The 22,084-nt window shown below is 33.1% G+C and overlaps 2 protein-coding genes and 1 long non-coding RNA gene across 3 annotated transcripts; all 3 read right to left on the reverse strand.

The window, feature by feature from the left end:
* Positions 1 to 718: 718 nt before the first annotated feature.
* Positions 719 to 4,913, reverse strand: LOC110110799 (WEB family protein At1g75720-like). Its single transcript, XM_020842428.2, has 2 exons — positions 4,733 to 4,913; positions 719 to 1,329 (listed from the first exon to the last, which is right to left on the reverse strand). The coding sequence occupies exons 1-2, from the start codon at positions 4,877 to 4,879 to the stop codon at positions 856 to 858; spliced, it is 621 nt and encodes a 206-aa protein (XP_020698087.1). The 5' UTR covers positions 4,880 to 4,913; the 3' UTR covers positions 719 to 855.
* A 7,690-nt stretch (positions 4,914 to 12,603) lies between these two features.
* LOC110110796 (putative ripening-related protein 2) lies at positions 12,604 to 13,182 on the reverse strand. Its single transcript, XM_020842423.2, has one exon. The coding sequence runs from the start codon at positions 13,180 to 13,182 to the stop codon at positions 12,604 to 12,606; it is 579 nt and encodes a 192-aa protein (XP_020698082.1).
* Positions 13,183 to 15,156: 1,974 nt separating this feature from the next.
* Positions 15,157 to 21,586, reverse strand: LOC110110806. The gene is made up of 3 exons (XR_002304756.2): positions 21,426 to 21,586; positions 21,269 to 21,334; positions 15,157 to 15,448 (listed from the first exon to the last, which is right to left on the reverse strand). It is a non-coding gene; the product is annotated as an uncharacterized LOC110110806 (long non-coding RNA).
* Between the last annotated feature and the right edge of the window lie 498 nt (positions 21,587 to 22,084).

Genomic DNA, 22,084 nt, shown 5'->3' on the forward strand with positions numbered 1-22,084 from the left:
TAGAAATACATCTAATGTGTAATTGTATGGGCACTATTATGATAATATAAAGTTTTGTCGCAAAATGAATTATGTTATAATAGGGGTGTCAATTTCGGGTCATGGGTCGGATTCAGGTCGAATCCGAAACTGACCCGGTACTATTCAAGTCAACCCGAACCCAACTGCTGTAGAAGCTTTATAACCTGGAGAAAAACAAAACACAGGGAAAATGGAAAACAGAGAAACAAGGTTTTCTAAACCTGTAAAAAACAGTAATAATACTCTTTTGAGTGTTTTCTCTCCATCGTTTGCTTACTATAACCCTTAGGACGTTCAAATACTAAAAACAGAAAAACTGGGATAGTATGCTGCTAATGGTTGTACTATAGCTTATATTTACTTAATCTGGCAGTAAACATATGAGTAGTGATAGTGATAGTGTAAAACGGATCATATGAGTATCATCTAAGCTTACGGAGTAAGTTAATTAATGTGAAACCACATCACTGATCTTTTTTGCAAACGAGTCAGTTTTTTGGACCCGAGACCCGCTTTGGGTCCGGGTCAACCCGACATGACTCGAATGATCTGGGCCAACCCAAAATTGCTAGTTTTTGGATAAGATGTGCACTCAAGAATTTAGGAACTTCTGAAACCATTTCTTGCAAGAAACTAATTTTAAATTCAACTTCCATCATTTTACAAAAGCAAAAGATGAAGAAATAAGCACACTATATTCTCTTACAAACAGAAAATTTAGCTTAGATACACATTATAAGATGAAAACATAAACATGATTATTTTTTCTTGCTTCAGAAACATGAATCAAATCTCTGAGCTGATCCTTTTACTTGGTGAGATTGTCATTGACCCTTAATATCTGCAACCTTTCTTATTAGAAAACATAGAAGCTATCATAGGAAGCAATGCCCTCTTATTCTTCTTCTTCTTCCTCATTTCCGATACTTCCCTATCCATGGAAACTTTCCTATCTGAAAGGAGATGTTCAGAGCTCAAGAACCGCCCTGAAGATGGTGGATTGTTGAACTTGGCATATTTCTTGCTCTGAAATTCTGTAACTTGGTTGAGAATAGGCATTGAATTCTCTACAAACTTGATTTTCTCAATCTCCAAGTCCATAGTTGGCATTTCTCTTTGTCTAGCTTTCAGTTGCTGAAGTTCAATCTTTGTCTTCTCTAGCTCTTGAATGAGAGAGTTGAGGTAGTTTACCGTTTCTTTTCTTTCTTCTCTTGCATTAAAGAGGTTTTGTCTTGTCTGTTCCAGCTCTTTTTCTAGGGAGTGAAGGCTTGAGGTGGTCTGCCTGTTTTTGCTAGCTGTCGCTCGCATCTAAGTGAAGAGAAAGAACAAATGATATAATGAGTAACATTGAATGCCTGATGTGTTGTAGAAAGGACACAAAAGGGCTTAAATGGGTTATTAATGAAAAGGTTGGAGCTTTTCAAGGAGTCGCATTTTAGAGAGATTATTCTGTGCGGACAATAGACACAGCTTATCGTCTAGAGACGAATCAGGTGCAGCCACGTCATCCAGTACCAAGTAGTACCGAGCCACAGTACCAAGTAGGGGGTGACGTGGTGCATTTTCATTGAACTCTGGACGGCGTTCGGCTTTCACATAGAATAATTCATCCACGTTTTAAGGGTTTTGTTTTTAATTTAATTGTTCAGTATTGGGTTTTTCCTAGAATGGTGGAATCTTAGCTGAAATGATGTGCAGAATTGAATTTTTCTTCTTATTGGTTATACACGAGACTGAAGAATAACATCATGCTGAAAATGAAGAATGAAGTTCTTAAAATATTAGTGGGTCACTTTCCTTTATTTATTTTAAGCTTTAGCATTGGTAAGTTTCCATCAATTATTGTATTAAGCTTAACACAAAGCACATAGTTCCTCCAACACAGCTCATGTTGATATGTTGGTTGGGAGCTTTGGCTACCAATCAAAAGGTCTTAGAGCTAAAGCTTACGTATGTCATGTTTGTGTGAGAATTTTTTCTAATTATCTTCTTCCATCATTCAACCACTTTGTTTCCTACAACAGTAGATGCCTCCGTTTTATCCGCTCCCCCATAAAGTCAAAACCTAAGGCAAGCTAGGTCCTGAGCTATCTCTTGTGTTTTCTTTTTGGTCAATTATCTTATTCCCTTGCTTGACCACTTCTCTTCCTACGAGCGTAAATATTTCCCCTTTTTTTCCCTCTCACAGAAAGCAAAAACCCTAAAGATAGCTTTGAAGTTGTCTTCCAAATACAAATCCTAGGCACCCCAAAAGTGGGCGAACCCACACAAATCCACACAAACCCTAAAATCTTGGCCAACCCACACAAACCCTAGGTGAACCCTAAGCACCCCAAAAGACATCCCTCTACTCCCATGCCTTCTCTTAGGTTTACACAAACCCTAAAAATCTTTGCAACCTTTTAGTCTAGTCCCAAGACATCCAAACACATTTTGCATCCCCTTATAAGGCCACAAAAATAATCCCTTCACTAAACTACCATGTCACCCACCCACCCAACCTCCCCACTCCTAACCCTCGTTAATCTCAATCATGCACATCATCTTCTTCAACACACGGAAGCTTTACATTATTTTTGAAGATCTTACCTACCGCCCACCATGAACGAGTTATTAAAGGGTATGGGAACATTAAATTTAATTTCATATCGAATAAATAAAAAAATAGACTAGCTTTAAAATGATAATATTTGGTCTTCACTCATAGGTTTAAGATTTTTTGTTGAGAAATATATTTTGTCAACTTCAATTACATTGGATTTATCATCCCTTAACCTCCCTTAAAGGCAATGATTGGCCTTAATGGTTTTCTATCCTTCCATTATCTAATAATGAATATAGTTGGTAAGATGCAAATGAATATACAAAACTAATTTTAGTTAATAGAAATTAAAAAAAAAAACCTCATCAATGAATAAGCATGCTGAAAATCAGCCTAATTTTATATAAAATGGTAGAAATATATCTCAATTTTTTATTATATAGACCGAATGTCAGTCAATATAGATATAAGATTGGCACAATGACAACTACAATATTAAGGTTTCTTTTGAGATGGTTTTCTTATTATTTTTTAAAGCAGTTTTTTGTACAAAATTTTTTAGTATAAAAAATTTTCATACTAAAAAATGCTTTAAAAACAGTAAGAAAGTCATCCCCTAAAGTTTTGTTTGGGACAACTTTTTTTTTGTTTCTTAAAGCAGCTTTTTGGTACAAAAATTAAATGTGTTATACTAAAAAACTGTTTTAAGTAACAACAAGAAAGTCGTTCCAAATGAAGCCTATGTTATTATGATTACATATGATCTTTATATTCGGATCCAATTTGGGAATCACTTTACAAAGAATTAAGAAGAAAAGAGATCATAATTAGAAACAATAATAATAAGAAAAAATTCGAATTTAAAATTCTCAAAAATTAATATCTTTCAACAACATCAACATCAACATCATCAAGCCTTTATCCCACTACGTGGGGTCGGCTACATTAATCTTTTTTCTCCATTGTGTCCCATTAAAGGTCAAATTTTCGTTTAAATCTAAAAAAGAAAGGTCATTCCTAATATTTTCTAACCAAGTCTTTTTAGGTCTGCCTCTACCTTTCTTAACATAAGTCAAATCTAATACCTCTACTCTCCTAACCGGGTCATTGGAAGGCCGCCAGTCAAAATTTAATATCTTTAAGCAAAAAAAATTCAACATATCTAAATTTAGATCTCGGTGACCGCGCCCATCTAATGACTTGTAAAATATTATTGTTTTTGTCTGGGAAGAAACCAACTTTTATCTTTCATTATTATTATTATTATTATTATTAAGTCATAACACATATATTTTACAAGAGAAATATACTGGAATACAATGAACTGTAAATTTTTCCATCATTCATAACTGGAAGTCTGTCACAACAGGCAAGCTACTGAGAAATTCAGAATATCAGAAGGATCTAATGCATGAGAAAAAAATATAAAACTTAACGATTTATTTGGTAGCTTAAGGATAGAAAGCAATGAATTCAATTTTTCTTCAGTCGGCAATTTTTTTTTTTAATTTTGTTAGGCTTCGTTTGGGACGGCTTTTTTACTGTTTTTTAAAGTTGTTTTCTAATACAAAAATTTTATTTTTTGTATTAAAAAGCTTCTTTAAAAAGCATTAAGAAAGCCGTCCCAAACGAAACCTTAGTCTTCGTTTAGGACAGTTTTGTTATTGCTTCTTAAAATAATTTTTTAGTTCAAAAATTAATTTTTTTTATTAGAAAGCTGCTTTAAGAAACAGTAAGAAAGCCCTCCATTAGACTTCATTTGGGATGGCTTTTTTATTACTTCTCTGTTTTAAGAAACAATTAAAAAACCGTCCCAAACGAAGCCTTAGACTTTCTTTGGTATAACTTTCTTAATGTTTTCTAAAACGACTTTTTAATATAAAAATTCTAATTAAAAAAATTATGATAAAAAAGCTGTTTTAGAAAGAATAAAAAATGCTGTCCCAAATGAAGACTTAGCGTTCTATAAAGTCAAAACTCTCGATTTTCAGCGCTTCTAAAATATTTGTCTTTAAGTAGGAAGACGCAATCACACCTTCAGATAGTAAACTAAACTTAATCGAGGCCTGCATTATTATATCGATCATTCTGCAAATCCAAAATGCATATAAGGTGACTGTAAGGCTTAAAGGAAGTAACCAAAATACGCAGAAGAATAACAAACCATACGTCATTGAGTTTATTTTCAATCTCTCCAGCCAAGACTTTCTCCCCAAATAGCATGACAGCTTCCTTCACGGATCGAAACGGCAAACTCGTGTCGATCTCGGCTTTCACCATGAAAGCACCAACACCGCGGCTTCTCCCTCTTTCCATCTCTACTGCTTGCAAAAGATAGGGAGAAAGATATATCTATTGATAGATTCTAAGAATCAGCAATAGTTGCAGGTAATGTTCTTCATTGATCACTTTACATGAATTGCTTTGGTAAGAATGAAGAAAGAAAGGAAGATGAGAGGAGTGTGAAGTTGGTTTGTGGCTTTGGATTTGCTAAAGATGATATATATGATGAAAAGTGAGTGTTTCTTTTCTTTGAGTCCACTTCAATGTTATTCCTTTGAGGAATGGGAAGAGGAAAGGATGAGGGTTCTGATGGGAACTTTTCAACTAATTGAATCAATCAGTGTATGAATGATGATAACTGAGTAAGGACAGGAAAATGACTTGCTTCATTGAAAAGGTTTTGTTTTTTGTATGTCTTACAACACTTTGATGCAAATCTGCTTTTTTTATTTTGAGGAAAAAATAAGTGGGCTTATTAATTATTCTTTTCGAACGTCATTCAGAGACAACCAGAATGTGCCAAGTCACCCCTTCGCTGTGTACTGCGGCTCAATACCGCTGATGTGGCATCACCTGATTCGCTTTCGGACGTAGAGTTGCATCTGGCCTCCTCCAAAATAAGATAGTTGTTTTTAAGCTTTTAGGATGAATATATTAATCTTGTAAGTAAGGTAATAATTATAATCCTCAGTCATTTTTGTTTTTTAGTTTCACCATAGATGAGACAATACTTAGGAAATAGGTTGGTCACATATATTTCAGCCATCTTTGGGCTGGACTAGGGGTGCAAAACCCAAGGGCTTGTTTCATTGCATGAAAGAGAGAGAAAGTGGCATTTTAGTCTTCTAAAACTGAAAGTAGAGAGCAAGATATCAGAAAAAGAAAGTAGTTGAAAATTGTTATGTTTGATAATTTATATGAGAAGTGTGTGTTATGGATTTGGTAGGTGAAGAATGAATGATTGAGATGGCTTTGGTAGATGAATAATATCTTGTGTGGATAAGTTTTCAATATGTATAAACTATTCTCTCCCCTTGAGACTTAAGTATCATATGAGAAGCCTAGACTGAAGAAGGATAAAAGAAGCAAAACTTTAAAGAGAGATTTTTTTTTTTTTTTTTTGAGTTTGAAGTTGTATTTTGTAGGAGTAATGTGTTTTTGAGTTTATAAAAATTTGGGTGTGTGTAATAAAATTGAAATTAAAGCATATAGTATAAAGTGTTTACCAAAATGAATTGTAGTATTGCAAAAGCATCTTAATATGAGTTAAAATTATGACAAATGACGGCATTGTGTCCTTCCAAGTCCGGGCACTCAACAAGTATGAAAATATGAGTATTAAAATGAAGTGCAGGCAGTCGCATCTCATAATTATATGAAAATTATAATTTTACATCGCAACTTCTTAGAAGGCTTAGACACATATTTTCAGATTCCGCAAGTTTCAACGTCCAAAAATAAGGGGACAACTGATATGCCACCAAAAATTGGCTTGATCAGGCACAAATCTAGATACATATTTGAATTGGAAACTTTCAAGATTAAATTTGAGATCATTCAAACTCCAATTTCAGTAAATATATAATCAAATTGAACGTTTCAACGAGAAGATCCCAATGACACCAAAATTGGTCCAATCTGAGCTAAATGGGCTCAAATCAAAGGCTTAAAGTATATTTGGAAACTCCAAATTAAGCTTTAATTGGATGACCAAATGATATTCAAGTATAGCATTCTTATAGTAGAATCGACCAGCTCGATGAGACAAATCCAACGAGCCTAATATCGCTTAAATATGGCGTCATTAAGACACTAACATGCTGAACAAATGTTCTTTAATCGAGGGAATCAATATGGGTTATCTGATGGAGCATTCCAAACTTATCCTGGATATTCTTCATGTTTATGAAGCATGTCACTCTCAAAATCTATAAATAGACCCTCTCTTCCCACATGGAAGGGGGTTCAGATCTTTGGATGCTTAGACCCTGGGCTAGAGACGCAAGAGAGCTTTGAGGTTTCAAGAATCCCGGAGCTCAACCCTGGCACCACCACTAGCAAACCCATGCCACCAAGCCCCCACGGTTGGACCTTTGCCCGACCAATGCCATCAAACCTTCATCTGACAACCACCGTGAGGCCTTCATTCGACCTCCATCGCTCGTCGACTATAGTTCCTCTGACCTTCATAGCCCAATGACTATGATCACCCCTGACCATTATCACTAGAAAATAGTTCCCTTAACATTATTCGTCCAACTATAGTCCCTCCACCCTTTATCTCCTTATTACAATCCCTACGGCTATCGTTTCCTATCAACTACAATCCTTTCCACCTCCATCACCCCCTGACTACCTCCCCTCTGACTAAAACCCCTTCGACCACCATCGCCTACCAACTACAACTACTCCAACCACTATCGCCTCCCGGTTATGGTCCCTTCGACCACCATCGCCAGCCAACTATGGTTCCTTCGACCTCAGTCGCTCATCGACTACGGTTCCTCTGACCTCTATCACCAGACAAAGATCTCCTTGACCTTAATCTTCTAATTATAATCTCTCCGACCTTCATTGCCAGACTATAATCCTACCAACCAAACATACAGGCCATTGTTCTTTTGACAACAACTCTCATGTCCTTGGATTGCTTCAACTTGAATTATATAATATGCTCTATATGATGTATATTTGCTACATTAAGCCAATGCCTTCCCCCGATGAAGGGCATTATTTGTAATCAATTATAAATACTAGTGTGTTCATTTTCAACTAGGCAAGACCCATGATTTTTTTTCTTTTTTAGAGTTTTCCATATAAAAAATGAGATATATCTTATTACTCTTACATCCCTCTATCATATCTATCTATGTGTTGGAACTTCGTACAAAACTAGAACACTAAACTCTACATATCTCTACTGCCATGAATGTTTCAGAATGCAACAATCCATGTGTTGCATCTTGGAATATATATTCACGGCGGTGGAGAAATATAAAGTTTAATGTCTTAGTTTTATACGAAGATCTTGAACTCATACATATAAAAGAGTAGAGGTACAGCATTCATATGAGACATCAAGATTTTTACGTAAAAAATTTTGAAAAGGGAAAAATCACAGGGTCTGGTCCAGTTTGAAAGAATCCACTAATATTTGCAGTTGATTACAAATGAGACCCTTCCTTAGGGTGAAGGCCTTTGCTCGATGTAGCCAATATACATTATATAGAGTTCATTACATATTGGGAGTTGGAAGAATTAGTATTGACATGTTTGTTTAGTTAACAGGACCATAGTCGATGAGTTATGCATGTCGGAAGGACTGTAGCTGGGTGACGGTTGTTAGAAATACCATAGTCAGGCAATGGAAATCGGAAAGACCATAGTCGGATAACGATGGTTGGAATGATTATAATCAATGTTTGACAGAGATCAAAAAGACCTTAGTCTGGCTAAAGTGGTCGAAAGGACCATAGATTGAAGCGACGGTGGTTAGATTGATCGTTATATGGTGGTGGAGGTCAGAATTAAGGACTGCAATTGATGGCAAAGGTGGTCAGAAAGACCATTTTCTGGCGAAGTAGGTCAGAAGGATCATAGTCAGCGGGCGAAGGTGGTCAGAAACACTATTGTCTAGCAACGAAGGTATGATCGAAGGATTGTAGTTGGCGGGTGACGGTGGTCAAAAAGACTGTAGTGGGGTGATTGTGATCAGAAGGACCAATGACAGTCAGCGGCCAGGTGAAAATATGACGTCATTTGGTGGCTGGGGGTAAGTCTGGTGATAGTTGGTGGCTGAGCAGAAGTCCGATGATAGCCGGTGACATGGAGGTGGTCAAGGAGGAGCTTAGTAGCAATAGAAATCTCATATTTCTCTTCCTCTCATCTTTCTTTTTCTACCCCTTTGCTCTCTCTCTCTCTCTCTCTCTCTCTCTCTCTCTCTCTCTCTCTCCCCGCCTCAATAAAGAATGAGGAGTCTATTTATAATTTTTTGGTAGTGGCATGATCAGTAAATAGGGAGAAGATCAAGGGGAATGTTGGGAGTGCTTTGAATGGATGATCAAGTTAAGGCGAATTTAATTTTGAAAGTTTTCAATATAAATTTGCCTTGAGATTCCTGCTTGATCAAGATAAATTTTTTATGATATATCAATATATATTGTAACATTCCTAATATATAATACAACATTAAACAGAGTATGTAGATTATTAGCATTCATAACATCCTTTTGCATACTATGCTATAACAGTGATGATATATTACTTTTCTACATGCCATGAATATGATTATTGTTAATTACATTGTATTAAATAATGTAACAATTTCCAACTTAATATTGAAACTATTATTATATTATAGATTATAGATATAACTATACTGGATGATATCAAGATATATTATAAAAATATTATCACAAATTAATATCAAAATAAATGCAACTAAAACATCTTAAATTTATAATAAATATTTTTATCAAAAAAATAAATATATTTACTTTAGAAAGAATGGTGCATGTAGTATAAACAATCACAAATGAGAGACACACACACACATCTACATATATCTATAATTGGTCTGTCAAGTACCCCTCACCGGGAAGGTAAACAACAACCTAAGATAATTCAATGACTTTCTATGGAGTCGTCACTATTTGGGTCTATGGGTCCGTCTATCTAATATCCAATATGGCCTACCAACCTACGTACAACCATACAGTGTCTATATTGTTGCAATATTTTTCACATGTATTATATAAATCAACATGCTAGAGATAATTTGTATAATTAATGTGGTTTGTATGAATGATATTTATTTTGTTTAGCAGAACTAAGGTGGTTGAATTAAAATTCTCCATCACATGAATTTAACTTAAATGAATAAGTACTAGTGAAAAAAAAATCAAGGTAGAGTTAGTTCTATCACATGTTAATTTTATTATGAACAACAAAGAAGATTTATTACATGTTTGTAATCATACTGAAAAATTTAATACAAGACTGACAACTCAATATCTAGTAACCTAGCACAAGAAACAAGGATAATGTCCCTAACAAATAAAGGTATATTTATCCCTTGATAAATAACAATTATTTATGGTGGTTGCCACGAAATCTATCCTCCATTGCAGTTCACTCGACTCCACCAAGCGGAGGTCCTACAAGGGATCTAGCGAAAACAAATAATTATGAATACATTGTTCGAGACATCTAAATTACTCTATCTAAACTACACCACTACAACTAAGAAGCTATATATACAATGAGGGGTAAAGATCAAGATAGTCTAGGATTTAATCTACTCAAATTAAAGTGATAAATAAAAATTTCTTCTTCACGAGCTAAAGCCAAACTAAAAGGAATTCAAGGATATACTAAAATCGATACTAATTGAATCCAACTTTGCATTAGACAAAAAAGAAACTCTTAATAAAATGACTTGAAACATAAGAAGAAGAAAAAGATAAGGAAAGAGAGAAGGAGAGGGAAAGAAACTCACTATAGAATGAGTGGAGATTGAGAAAAGTTTTCCTGTGGCTAATGTTGCGAGGAAAAAATAATGGGGAAGGAGAAAGAAGGTTTTTGGTGGCTATTGCAGTAGATGAGAGAGGAAATTTAATTCCCTAGGTTTCCTATTTGCTTAAATGGAAGAGGGAAGGTCGGGAGCAGGAAAAATCACGAGAGGTGGGCAAATTGGGTGATTCGTGTGATTGGAGATCAACATCGTAGATGGGGGGCCACTCGATCTTTTTGCATGTGAAGAAGGAAATCAGAGGCATGGTTCGGTTATGTATCACTTATGCAAATCTACTGTAGTAGTACATGCTTTCAACATGAAGTCTTCGTCGATCTTATGCAGTATGGATGATCGCTAGGAAGTGAAAATTAGTGCATGAAATGGAGCGACTTCAATTTCACATAGTAACATCATGAGGCAACTATTTTTTTATTTGCATGCATATTCAACCGAAGATTGTTGATCGAAGTCATGAAGCTTAAATAGAAGATATGTATTTTGTGTAGATAAAAGAGCAAGTTCATAATGGATTGAAACCAAATTTCTCAATTGATCATATGAATGCTTTAAAATTTAAAGATCGCAGGCACTTGGCGGTTTCGCTCGCTCCGTCCTGCTGTTTCGTTCACGTGAAAACACCTGACTCAATCTGTCCATGTTTGCCTATCACACTATAAAAGCATTGCCCATATGCTTATTTGTGATGATTAGAATCAATCTAAATGATATGTTCATCTTTATCATCCATGTATGTACTCCAAATGCTACAAGCTATATAATTCAAATAATGACAACATAGCATCATTAACTAAAACACCATCTTCGATGAAGAAGGTTTGTGGGTTTATGATCTACATAATAAACACAAACATTGCTCCTAATTTTGAAGAAAATGATCAAGCAATAATAGAGCAACCAATGTTGGAACAAATAAATGAAGATCCCAATACAAATACAATCTAAAGCAAATAATATATCTAGAGAAACAAAGGAGCAATCCTGATTCCATTTTCTATCTTCTATTTGTGAGTGTGTTTGTATAATAAATGTTGTGTTGGGAAATAGACAAAATTGAATTCAAATATTGGTAACCAAAAAGAATAGATCATAGAATAGAATGCTAATTAACATATGTAAAATATTATATAAATGCGTCAAATTAAATTGATAGCTAAATACATCTTGTTATCATCACTATAGTTTTTTCTATGGTTTGATTACATGGAATTACAGTTTTAATTCCTCTCCTCCATATAAAGAAAATATAGATAAATAAAAATATAATAAAATTATCTATAATGCTTTTATGGAAATAACCCATAAATAAATTACATAGGAGCTTGACAACTAAATCTTCTAGCTCATTATTCTTAGGGGGGGCAGAAAATTAAGCTTACATTTTAATAGGTGCAACACTTGTTCCCTATATACAAAAACAAAATCAAGCCTTTATCTCACTACGCTGAGTCGGCTACATGAATCCTTTTTCTCTATTGTGTTCTATTAAGAGTCAAATTCTTATTTAAATCTAATAAAGAATGGCATTTCTAATATTTTCTAGCCAAGTTTTTTTAGGTCTACCTCTTTCTTAACATAAGCCAAATCTAATAAATCTACTCTCATAACTGGAAAGCGTGTATGAAGATAAGAGAAACGTGGAGGGTTGCGTTAAGTAATCGACAGCCAGCATAAAACTTGTCCAATAATCATGACATGAATCTCTTTCCTATATGTAGGACAAAAGTTCCTAAAGTTTATGATAACTTGTGAATAATGATGATAGAAGAAATCATTAGATATAAGTTCGATATGGAAGGGTGAATGTTATTGTCATGATAAAATGTTTAATACATATCATGAAAATTGGGCAATATCTCTTTGATTGGTAAGTCTAACTGTCTAAGATATTCAGACTTACTCTTGCAACCAACATAAGAGCCTATCCTAATTTATAAGTTTCTCCATGATAATCCTATACATGGGTCCTAAAGTTGACTTGCTACAATGTTTGTTTCTTATTTTATGGATTAATTAAAACATAATATTTAAGCTCATAGATTAACAATACTATTAATAACAAAATTGCTTCATATAATCAAAATGGAAGATGAAATTTTGATTTAAAGTTTATAAGTGTACATGCAGATAGAGATAACAACAAAGTATACATAATTTTCACATGCATCATTAAGTGAAACCAGGCTTATCCATCTTAGCCCACATAGAATAACTAACTTAGTATTCAAGCTTCAGACCATGTTATGTGGTATTCACCAATATCAGCCTTTGGAATCTCTAATGCCTTCCACACGGCAGGAGAAGCATCAACAATATTATTTTGGCATGGCGGTTGATAGTCATGATCATAGTCACAACCATTTACTGAGTCGCACTCATCCACAACCTTAGCCAAAACCGACCTCCCGTTGGCATTTATCCTAATGTTTTTCAAGCAACGACTCCCGTGATTGTACCATCCAGTTGAGAGAGCCACTACCTTCTCATTGTCACTATGATATTTGTTGTCACACTCTGAAGGGCCACCACCATCTCCACCTTTAGCAAAGCTATTGATGGTCATGATTGCTTTTGTTTCGCCCGTAACTTGTGGCGAGCAATGGTATTGAGGATACGACTCGCCACCCCTACAACAGTCAGAATCATTCTCTTGATTGCAATTTTCGGTCCTTCCATGAAGATAGCCGCTTGGGTTGCACTGACCAAGAAGAGGGGAGTAGCGCATGCAAACACAAAGGTTAAGACTTGCTAATATGATTAGTGATAGTAATAGTAGTGATGGCAGAGCTAGAGAATTTGCCATTTTGACAAGAAGGCTTGAACTTTGATGAGATTTGAAGATTTTAATTGCTTGCTTATTCTCTCACTTGGGTTGGATATTTATAGGAAAAATATTGATGCTAAATTAATTTATGTATGATTTACGTGAACGTAAACATGCATGATGCAACAAATTTGAGCGTACGTTGGTGGCAAAATGTTATAGTTTGATGACAATTTTGTATTGTTGCCTATATAAATAGTATAGTAATTTGGTGGTTTAGATGTTTGATTCAAATTGTAAGTTTTTGCTACATGCAAATAAGATTATAACAAAAAACAAAAAATAAAACACATTTTCATCCTTTCTCAGTGTATCACAGCTTGTTGCCTTGTTTAATGTAATGAATAGTAGAATATAATATTGTTGGATAGTGCCTTTAAATGGAATGCCTGTTTTAAAAACCATAATGTATTAAATTAATCCATAAGATGCAAGAAAAGTTATCCAATACATTAAAAAAAATTATGTTTTTTTTTAACATTTATGTATTAAATAAATGTTTGTTTTTTGGCTGAATAAAATATAACTTTAAAGGAAAATGAGTGCTCAGATTTTAAAAGAAGAAAATTGATAGATTCTATAACATCTTGGAATAATTATGCTAATGATATATTATAGGATTCAGTCAAAATACCTTTCATGGGATCTCATTAATGATATATTATAGGCCTCAATATATAAACTTAATAAGCATAAAATTTAAAATAATTTGTTAAGGGGTTAAACATAGAATTTATCTTAATTAATTGGCTAAAAATTTATTGTAATTATATTATTTTAATTAGATATTATTATTATTATGCTTTTATCTCCCTTTTATCTGGATTTTTGCCACACCATGTTACACATAGTATTGCATAGTAAAAATATAATCAACTAAGGCTTTATTTGGGTCAGTTTTTTTTGCTGCTTTTTAAAGCAAATTTCTAGTACAAAAATTTCTAATTCAAGATATTTTTATATCAAAAAATTGTTTTAAAAAATAGTAAGAAAATTGTCCCAAACAAAACCTAAGCGAATGTTACAAGCTCACTTAGCTCTTTCTAATTATGTGTTATCGCTAAGCTTCTTAGTGTCATACAAGAAAAATAACTTGAGAATTATTAGTTAGTTGGTGACCGGGCACATTTAGTTCTCTTATTCACTTTTATCATTGAGTGACGGCTAAAAAGAACGAGAGAATATATAGACATCTCTCTTCTTGCTGAATCAATAATTTGACATAAAACAATCATCATGGTTTGATATTTTAATTAATTCATATTATAAAAGAAAAGAAATCTAGAAATATTATCCTTCCTTCCTTTCAAAAAGAAGTTTTAGGCTTCAGTCCAGGCTTTTTTTTTACTGCTTACTAAAATAACTTTTTAGTACAAAAATTACGTGAACTAAAATTTTTTGTACAAGATAGCTATTTTAGAAGCAGTAAAAAAGTCATCTCAAACAAAACCTTTCGTTTGGGACGACTTTTTTACTACTTCTTAAAGTAGCTTTCAAGTATAAAAAATTTAAATTTTCTACTAAAAATTGTTTTAAGAAGTAGTAAAAAAGCTGTCCCAACCAATATCTAAATATATGTAACATATTTTAGGGTAAGTTGAAAATTTAAACTCCACCACTTAATAATCCTCTTATATATATAGTTGCTTTAAGAAATAATAAGAAAGTTGTACCAAATGATATCTAAATCCATGAAAAGTATTTTTGGGTAAGTAAAAAATTTAAACTCCACCTCATAATAATCCTCTTATATATATCCCAAAGTTAGTAATAACTTCATATGGATGATGTAAGTATTAAATAAATAAACATAAACCTCATTTCCTGTCGCAATTTTACCAATTAAAACACCATAAATTGGGTTTCAAGCAATCAGAACCAAACTTGTACAGAATTTTCACCAAAAAAAGATTTGAATGCAGGGTTTATAGCTTCATAACTAAGAACTCTAAAGAATAAAAATTATACTCAAATATTCTAATCAAATATGCAATGTGGTCCAATGCATGGTTAGGCATTATTTTCTCTGAAGATACGAAGCAATTAAGATTTCATAGAGAGGTTTACTGTCGAAAAGAACTACTGCCTTACTGTATAGGCTGAAAAACAGACTCAAAAATAAAAATTATTACACAGAAAAATCATCATTAATGGTTGATTGTCAGAATCATAGCGAAACAACTGCAGTGCAGTGCTAGTGATGACCTTTCTTTTCCTCAGCTTTTTTTTGAGACTTTGCCTTAGCCTGGAAAAAAATAATGATAAAGAAGATAATTAGTCAAAATTGCAATAATTTGATTAATAATTTGTTTCAATGGAACTTTGAAGACTATGAGTATGATAAATGATTGAAAATAGAGCATTTTAGTACAAATGTTTAAAAATAAAGAAGATATTTTAAGATTATGACAAATATAAATGAATCAAACTGAGTCATATAGTAGAAAAATTATTCTTTGCGGACCCTGAACGTCGTCTGGAGACTAACTAGAATGCGCCACGTCACTCCTTCGCTCGGTACCGCAACTCGATACCGCTGACGTGGCTGCACATGATTCACTTCCGGACATAGAACTGCGTCCAGCGTCCGCAAAGAATAATATAGTGAGCTCGAGTTATGGCAATAGAACTGAGGCATAGAATAATTATGTTAGCATGATAGAATCAGTTCAATTTCATGTAAAAGTCCATTCAAAGAGTAAATTTTTAATTGAAAAGGTGTAAGAATAGGAGAAAAAAATATCATCATGTGATTTTTATTAATCTTGAGTGATAACTGGTTTAAGGGTGATGGAACGGACTCGAGAAAGAGAGAGAAGAAGCCCATCGTCAAACAAATGCTAAAGATTGAAGCAATAATCACACTGAGAGGTACAGAAAATATAAGTGGGAGTGCGATGGCGATCAGCTTATGCCATGTCTAGAGTTGCTTAGGACAGGCGGTAGCTTATCTCGGAGACTAAACCGTGAGGAGATTTCATACCATTTGGAGCTTAAGTGGGTCTAAGCACCAACCAAACAGGCCATGGCATAAGATTTTCACATAAAATGACTTAATTCCAATAAATATAGTGGTGTGATACCAATAGTTATTAAGAATATTTTATAAAAAAATAGTGTAATCCATAATTATGAAAAGTATCTTGGATCTATTATACAATAGAATGGGATATAAATGAGGATTTAACTTTAAATATTATCATTGGATGGCTGAAAAGAGAGCGTCGAGACTTCTGGTTAGTCTCCGGACGACGTTCGGCGTCCACACAATAATTTTTCCTATTTAAGCCATACCCTCTGTACTAATTTCTAACATGGTGAAGATAATTATGTAAAAATATAGGGAACACAGATGTTGAAGAGGCATATATTTGACTACCAGAATAATTGAACTTGCTCTCACTCTCTCCCTCCATCCCTATGGTATTAGTAATAGCAAGCAGGGGAAAAGAAAAATAGCTGGGCAGATTCTTGGTATTTGATTTGTTGGGAAGGGAAAAATTCAGTGTAGAGAAAGAACCGAGAAGGTAAAGAGGAGCCCGAACATAGCCAGGAAGAAAGCATGAAAAAAAATCTAGAAGAAGAGGGGAATCAATCTCCATAAGGGATGCAAAAAACAGAATTTCTTTATTCCATCGTCAACAACCTAAATTACACACAAAAAATAGTGGATATCTTAAAGTATACAAGTTGTCAGAAGGGTAAATCTTATCAGTTCAGACGAGTAAATTAGCCCATTGAACACTCTTTTATTTCTATTTTGTAGCTTTTTATTTCATATTTGTGACTTTACTTTAGTTGTATGCATTAAAACATGCCAACGAAGATATTGCATGAGAGTAGGATGTGCTCTTTATTATTATGATTTTTTATGATATAGTTAGCCTCTGATTTTTTTCTACTTAATTGGTTAGGCCGACTGTGTAGCTATAAATTTTTTTAACTACAAATTTTCAACTGTGTTTATCCATTGCCGCTATTCTTCACCTATATTCCCGATTCTATCAATTAAGATGATCGAAATTCGAAGCAACTAAGGAATAAATGTTTACAAATACAAAAATCTGAAGCATGTATTTGATAACCTTTGCTTGATGAAATTTTCAGTTCTCCTCAAACTTGTATGTTTGGTTAGATGTTGATTCATTTGAGTGTAATCTAAGAACAGTTGCAAACTTTAGGGAAAAGCAACTCCTTATATGAACCTCAGACTAGAATTTTTCTGTCTTGTGATATTTTACCTCACTTTTCATTTACATAAGTTAATATTGGGACATGAGCTAGATGGATTTTAGTCTTGACAGTTGCAACTGGTATTCTAATTGTGATGTGAATTCAGAATGAGTTTTTTTAATGGTTTCAATTTTCTTGCTGTTTTATTTTTTTTTTTCATTTAGACTATCATAAAATTATTGTTTGGGGTGAATTACTAGTATTTTTTTACACTAAAAGAGGATGAATTCTTAGTTTAATTAGTGGTTTACGAAACAGGGAATTCTAAATTCGATTTATGTCATGTTTCATCCCTTTTATCATCTAGTTGTGTCAAGAGCCCTAGACCCGAAGGAGACATACATCAAATTGGTATTGGAGCTTTACTAAGCTACCATGAGGTTGACTATGTTGCATGGATCCACATATTTGATAGTACAATATAGTTGATAGCAAAATTGATTATAGAAAAGATGAGGCTATTAAGATGGATGTATGCAAAAGCTCAAAATTATTAATTGATGAGTAGTATATTAGTGTAATGGAAATAGTATAATCTATTAAAAATAAGATTGTCGAAAATCAGCTTACTAATCAAGTAAAACAAATGATGGAAAATGCACCCATCAAACAAGTAGACAAAATTTAGCGATGAGCTATAAAGAAAATTATCACCATCAAAAGATGACCCCAATGGGCACAAGATGCTACAAACTACCATACTCGAGCAAAAGCAATTACATAATTTGAATATTATCTACATGTGGGTCAATAATTAAAGATAAAGGTAGGATAAAGATGAGCTTCATTGAAGTGTGCCAATTTGAAATTTTAGAATGAAAATAAAAGGGCCTAAAATAATACAGAGAAGCAATTCAAAAAATTTGTGCAAAATTGGTCTAATACCTCATGCAACACTAAATAGAAAAAAAAAAAAAAGAAAAGGTAAAAAGTACACATATAAAGATGACCCCATGCACCACTCCATAACTACAATAGATATCCCCTCCCTCACTCCCAACATATATCAACGAAAGAAAAAATCCTAAAGTTCCAATACAAATACCATTCTCCTGGCAATCAAAAAGGTTTTTCAGATTGTGTAATCCTCTCTTATCACCAAACTCCCTATTCTACATTCTTGCCCATAACCATCATTTTTTTTTCATAATTTATTATCAAAAATCAAAGACACATTATGTTAGTCGATCTAGTTTTCTCATAACATGTGGCAATTGACATCCACTAATCCACCCTAGACCCCTACATCCAACTCCTTTTAAAATAATAAAACTACTCTACAACAACAACAACATCAAGCCTTTGTCCTACAATGTGGGGTCGGCTACATGAATCCTTTTTTTTCTCCAAAGTATATCGAGCAGCCGATATGTGTACTATATGTTGATGTGAAATAGGTTCCATAGACAGTTTTGTAGATTTCACCAACATGAATACTCTAGAGAAAAGATAAAATGATCAATTAGGTCTCCTAGAGAAAAAAAAAATTGCACTAGCTGAGCTTTACACGGAAAGCTATTCGAGCTCTCGATTTCTCTCCTACTCACTCTCTTCTATGACAACTATGGTTTACAAGAGGCCAAAGAATCTACAATACAGTTTGTAATATAAGTTATTTAAAAATAAACGTAGGATTCCCATAGAGGCTTTCATGAAATAAACATCTTCATCTCAGTTTTATGATGCAACAAACATTGGGGCAGAATAGGCAACTGACATCTACTAGAAGGAGAGCATATATAACAACTAAGTCACTTTCCACACATGTTGGGAATGTTTGTATGAGAATTATAGATTAGTTGACAGAAAACAGAATAGACATAAGTGAGGTACTGGAAGGATAGGAGGTAATCACCTGATCAATCTATAGGTGTTGTGGGATGTCTATATGTAAATTATCGATTGTTGAATAGTTCCAAGTGCCATTTATTATTACTAAATGCATTCAATGTTGACATGGAAAAGCAAATTGGTAAACCCACTTTAGTCTACACACATCATGACTCATTAATGACACATTGACTTAATCTAACATCATAGATGTGCCCTAAAAGAGCAATTCTACCATAAATAGTATACTTACAAATCATTCAAAACTGTTAAAGCTGGGGGAATAGCCAAGTGTTGAGGAATATAACTTACATATATCTTTAAGAACTTTCATCGTAATTATTAACCTTCATTTTTTTGGGAATAGTGAGTGTCAAAGCAAAAATTTGTAATCTAAAGATTTCTATTTAAAACATCCTTAGCTCTACATTAGCTTTTAATTAAAATAATATTTTGGAGCAACTTGGCAATATAATTAAGGCAAGATTTAGGTTAAATCATGCCAAATGCTATTTTTGGGCTAGCATAAATATCATATTTAGTTAGATTAAATAAATGAAAATGAAGTTTAGAAAATTTAATCAAATTTAAGAATTTAAGTAATTGACCTCTTAGTTAGGATTATTACGAACAAATTATCTAATGAATATATAACGAAGCCATAAATTAAAATCCTGATAATCAACAAATCATTAATTAACATGCTTGATGAATATTTTAGAAATTTAATTATAGTTCTTTGCATAATCAAATCTAATTAACTATAATTATTCAAATCTGAGCATTTATTAGCCTATTTAAACCCTCCTTAAGCTTTAATAAGCTTAAATCATTTTTTAATTATGCACGATATCAACACTTAAAAAATATACTTAGTTATTTTAATAAAATTTTATTAACTTTTATTACACTTTAAACACAATCAAATTCAAGGTTAATATCTAAATCAATAATTAAGTGCAAACTACTTGAATCATTTTTATTAATCAGTGTATATTTAGGTTTCATTTGGGACAGTTTTCTAAAGCAACTTTCTAGTAAAAAAAAATTTTGAACTAGAACTTTTTAAATAGAAAGCTGCAACATAAAACAGTAAAAAGCGATACCTTAATTACCTACAAAAAAGTCTCACTAATCCCCAATAAAACAAATAAATACTAAACATGTAAGCCTAATAAAGTAATAAGGGTCTACTCACTGTAGGTCAAAATAATGATTTGTAATTACTTTAGGTAAAAAAATGAATACTTCTTATATGTATAATTACTTAAGAAACTAATAACACTTAAATGATTTCATTAAATCATTAATAAATTAATCATAATGCAACATCTATATATACCTTAATAAGCTTTATTAAAATCTAATTGATCCTTAATAAGCATAGCCAATAGCTAAACAAATTACCTAGGTGATCAATTTAATTCAAAAATAAAATCCAAAACCCTCAAATTCCAATACAATCCTATTTGCATTAAAACAATCTTCAAATTTTAGCTCAACAAAAAAAAGAATTTATTGACATCCAAATATTTTAAGCTCCTAAATTTAATAAAACGATTAACAATTATACTTGCATCCAAACAGGCAAACAGCCCTATAAGTTCTAGTTGGCACAAATCATACCCAAACCGATTCAGTGAGGGGTCTGCCATCAACACCAAATAAAAAGAATGCATCCAAACCAATTCAGATCCAAATCCAAAAAAAAAAAAGACAAATACTACAAAGACGCACAAAATTAACCCTGAACGCAATCACCGCAGCACACACCACACAGGCCACACTCACAAAAGAAACTCAGATCGAACTTAGATAGCCATCTCATGGAAATCATAGAATCATCAAAATACATCCTCTGCAAGAAGAACTACATCAACAACCAGATGGCCCCATATTGCATTCTTTAAATCTATCCTTTCAAAGAAACACAAAACGAATACCTACAATCCTACATGACCTTATTGTGCCCAATCAAGACAAAAATGGATTACTCTAATACCTGGAGATAGGAGAGCTTCACGCCCCCGTAGACAAAGCCTAAAGTCAGAGCCGAAACACGAGCAACCTGTTTCCAACAATCGAAACAAGTTCGATTAAGATAACTAGCAGGAACTGACATCAATGATCTATCGAGAGGTAGACAGCGAAAGACTCACAAAAGCAAGGGTGCTGACGCCGGAGTAAGGACCTGGGAGCGCCATTTACGAAGGAAGAAGAAGAAGAGAGAGACGCCTGCAGTTTTCTTAGCCTGAGGACGGGAGAAAGAAGAAATGCTGGCTGCTATAACCCTAGAGAGAAATAACTAAATCATAATTATGATATTTTTGAATTTTAGTTATTTCTCAATACAACTAAATTATTAGAGACAAATAACTAAACTATTAAATAATATAAATAAACCATTAAATATTCATAATAAATTTTTATGTTATGATTATATTTGTAAATGTCTAGTAGGTTATTTATATTATCTAGTAGTATTTTTTTATTTGTCTAATAAAGTATTTTATATTATTCAATATGAAATTTAACTAAATAAAAATTATCACATACTGATACAAAATGTTTAGGATATTCTGATATAATTTTCATGCTTAGTTTAGGATTGAAATTTACACAACTCTCCTTGGCCTATTGGTTGAGAGCTTAGGCTTCCATCTAAGAGGTCCAGGGTTCGAGTCTATGTGTATGCGTTGTGTGTGTGAGTTTGCCTTAAATGGCCTAAATGTCCCAAAAAAAAAAATTTTGTTTGTTAATTCCAATGTACAATAAAAATAGTTAAAATTTTAATTTAATGGTTCACTTTTTAAGTTTC

The sequence above is a fragment of the Dendrobium catenatum genome, unplaced genomic scaffold, assembly GCF_001605985.2.
Source record: "Dendrobium catenatum unplaced genomic scaffold, ASM160598v2 original_scaffold_122705, whole genome shotgun sequence".
Lineage (NCBI taxonomy): Eukaryota > Viridiplantae > Streptophyta > Magnoliopsida > Asparagales > Orchidaceae > Dendrobium > Dendrobium catenatum.

Coding starts and splice junctions, on each gene's coding strand:
- LOC110110799 (XM_020842428.2), bottom strand. CDS start 4,879: ATGGAAAGAGGGAGAAGCCGCGGTGTTGGTGCTTTCATGGTGAAAGCC. Junction 1,330..4,732: donor TTGAAAATAAACTCAATGAC/GTATGGTTTGTT, acceptor CTCTTCACTTAG/ATGCGAGCGACAGCTAGCAA.
- LOC110110796 (XM_020842423.2), bottom strand. CDS start 13,182: ATGGCAAATTCTCTAGCTCTGCCATCACTACTATTACTATCACTAATC.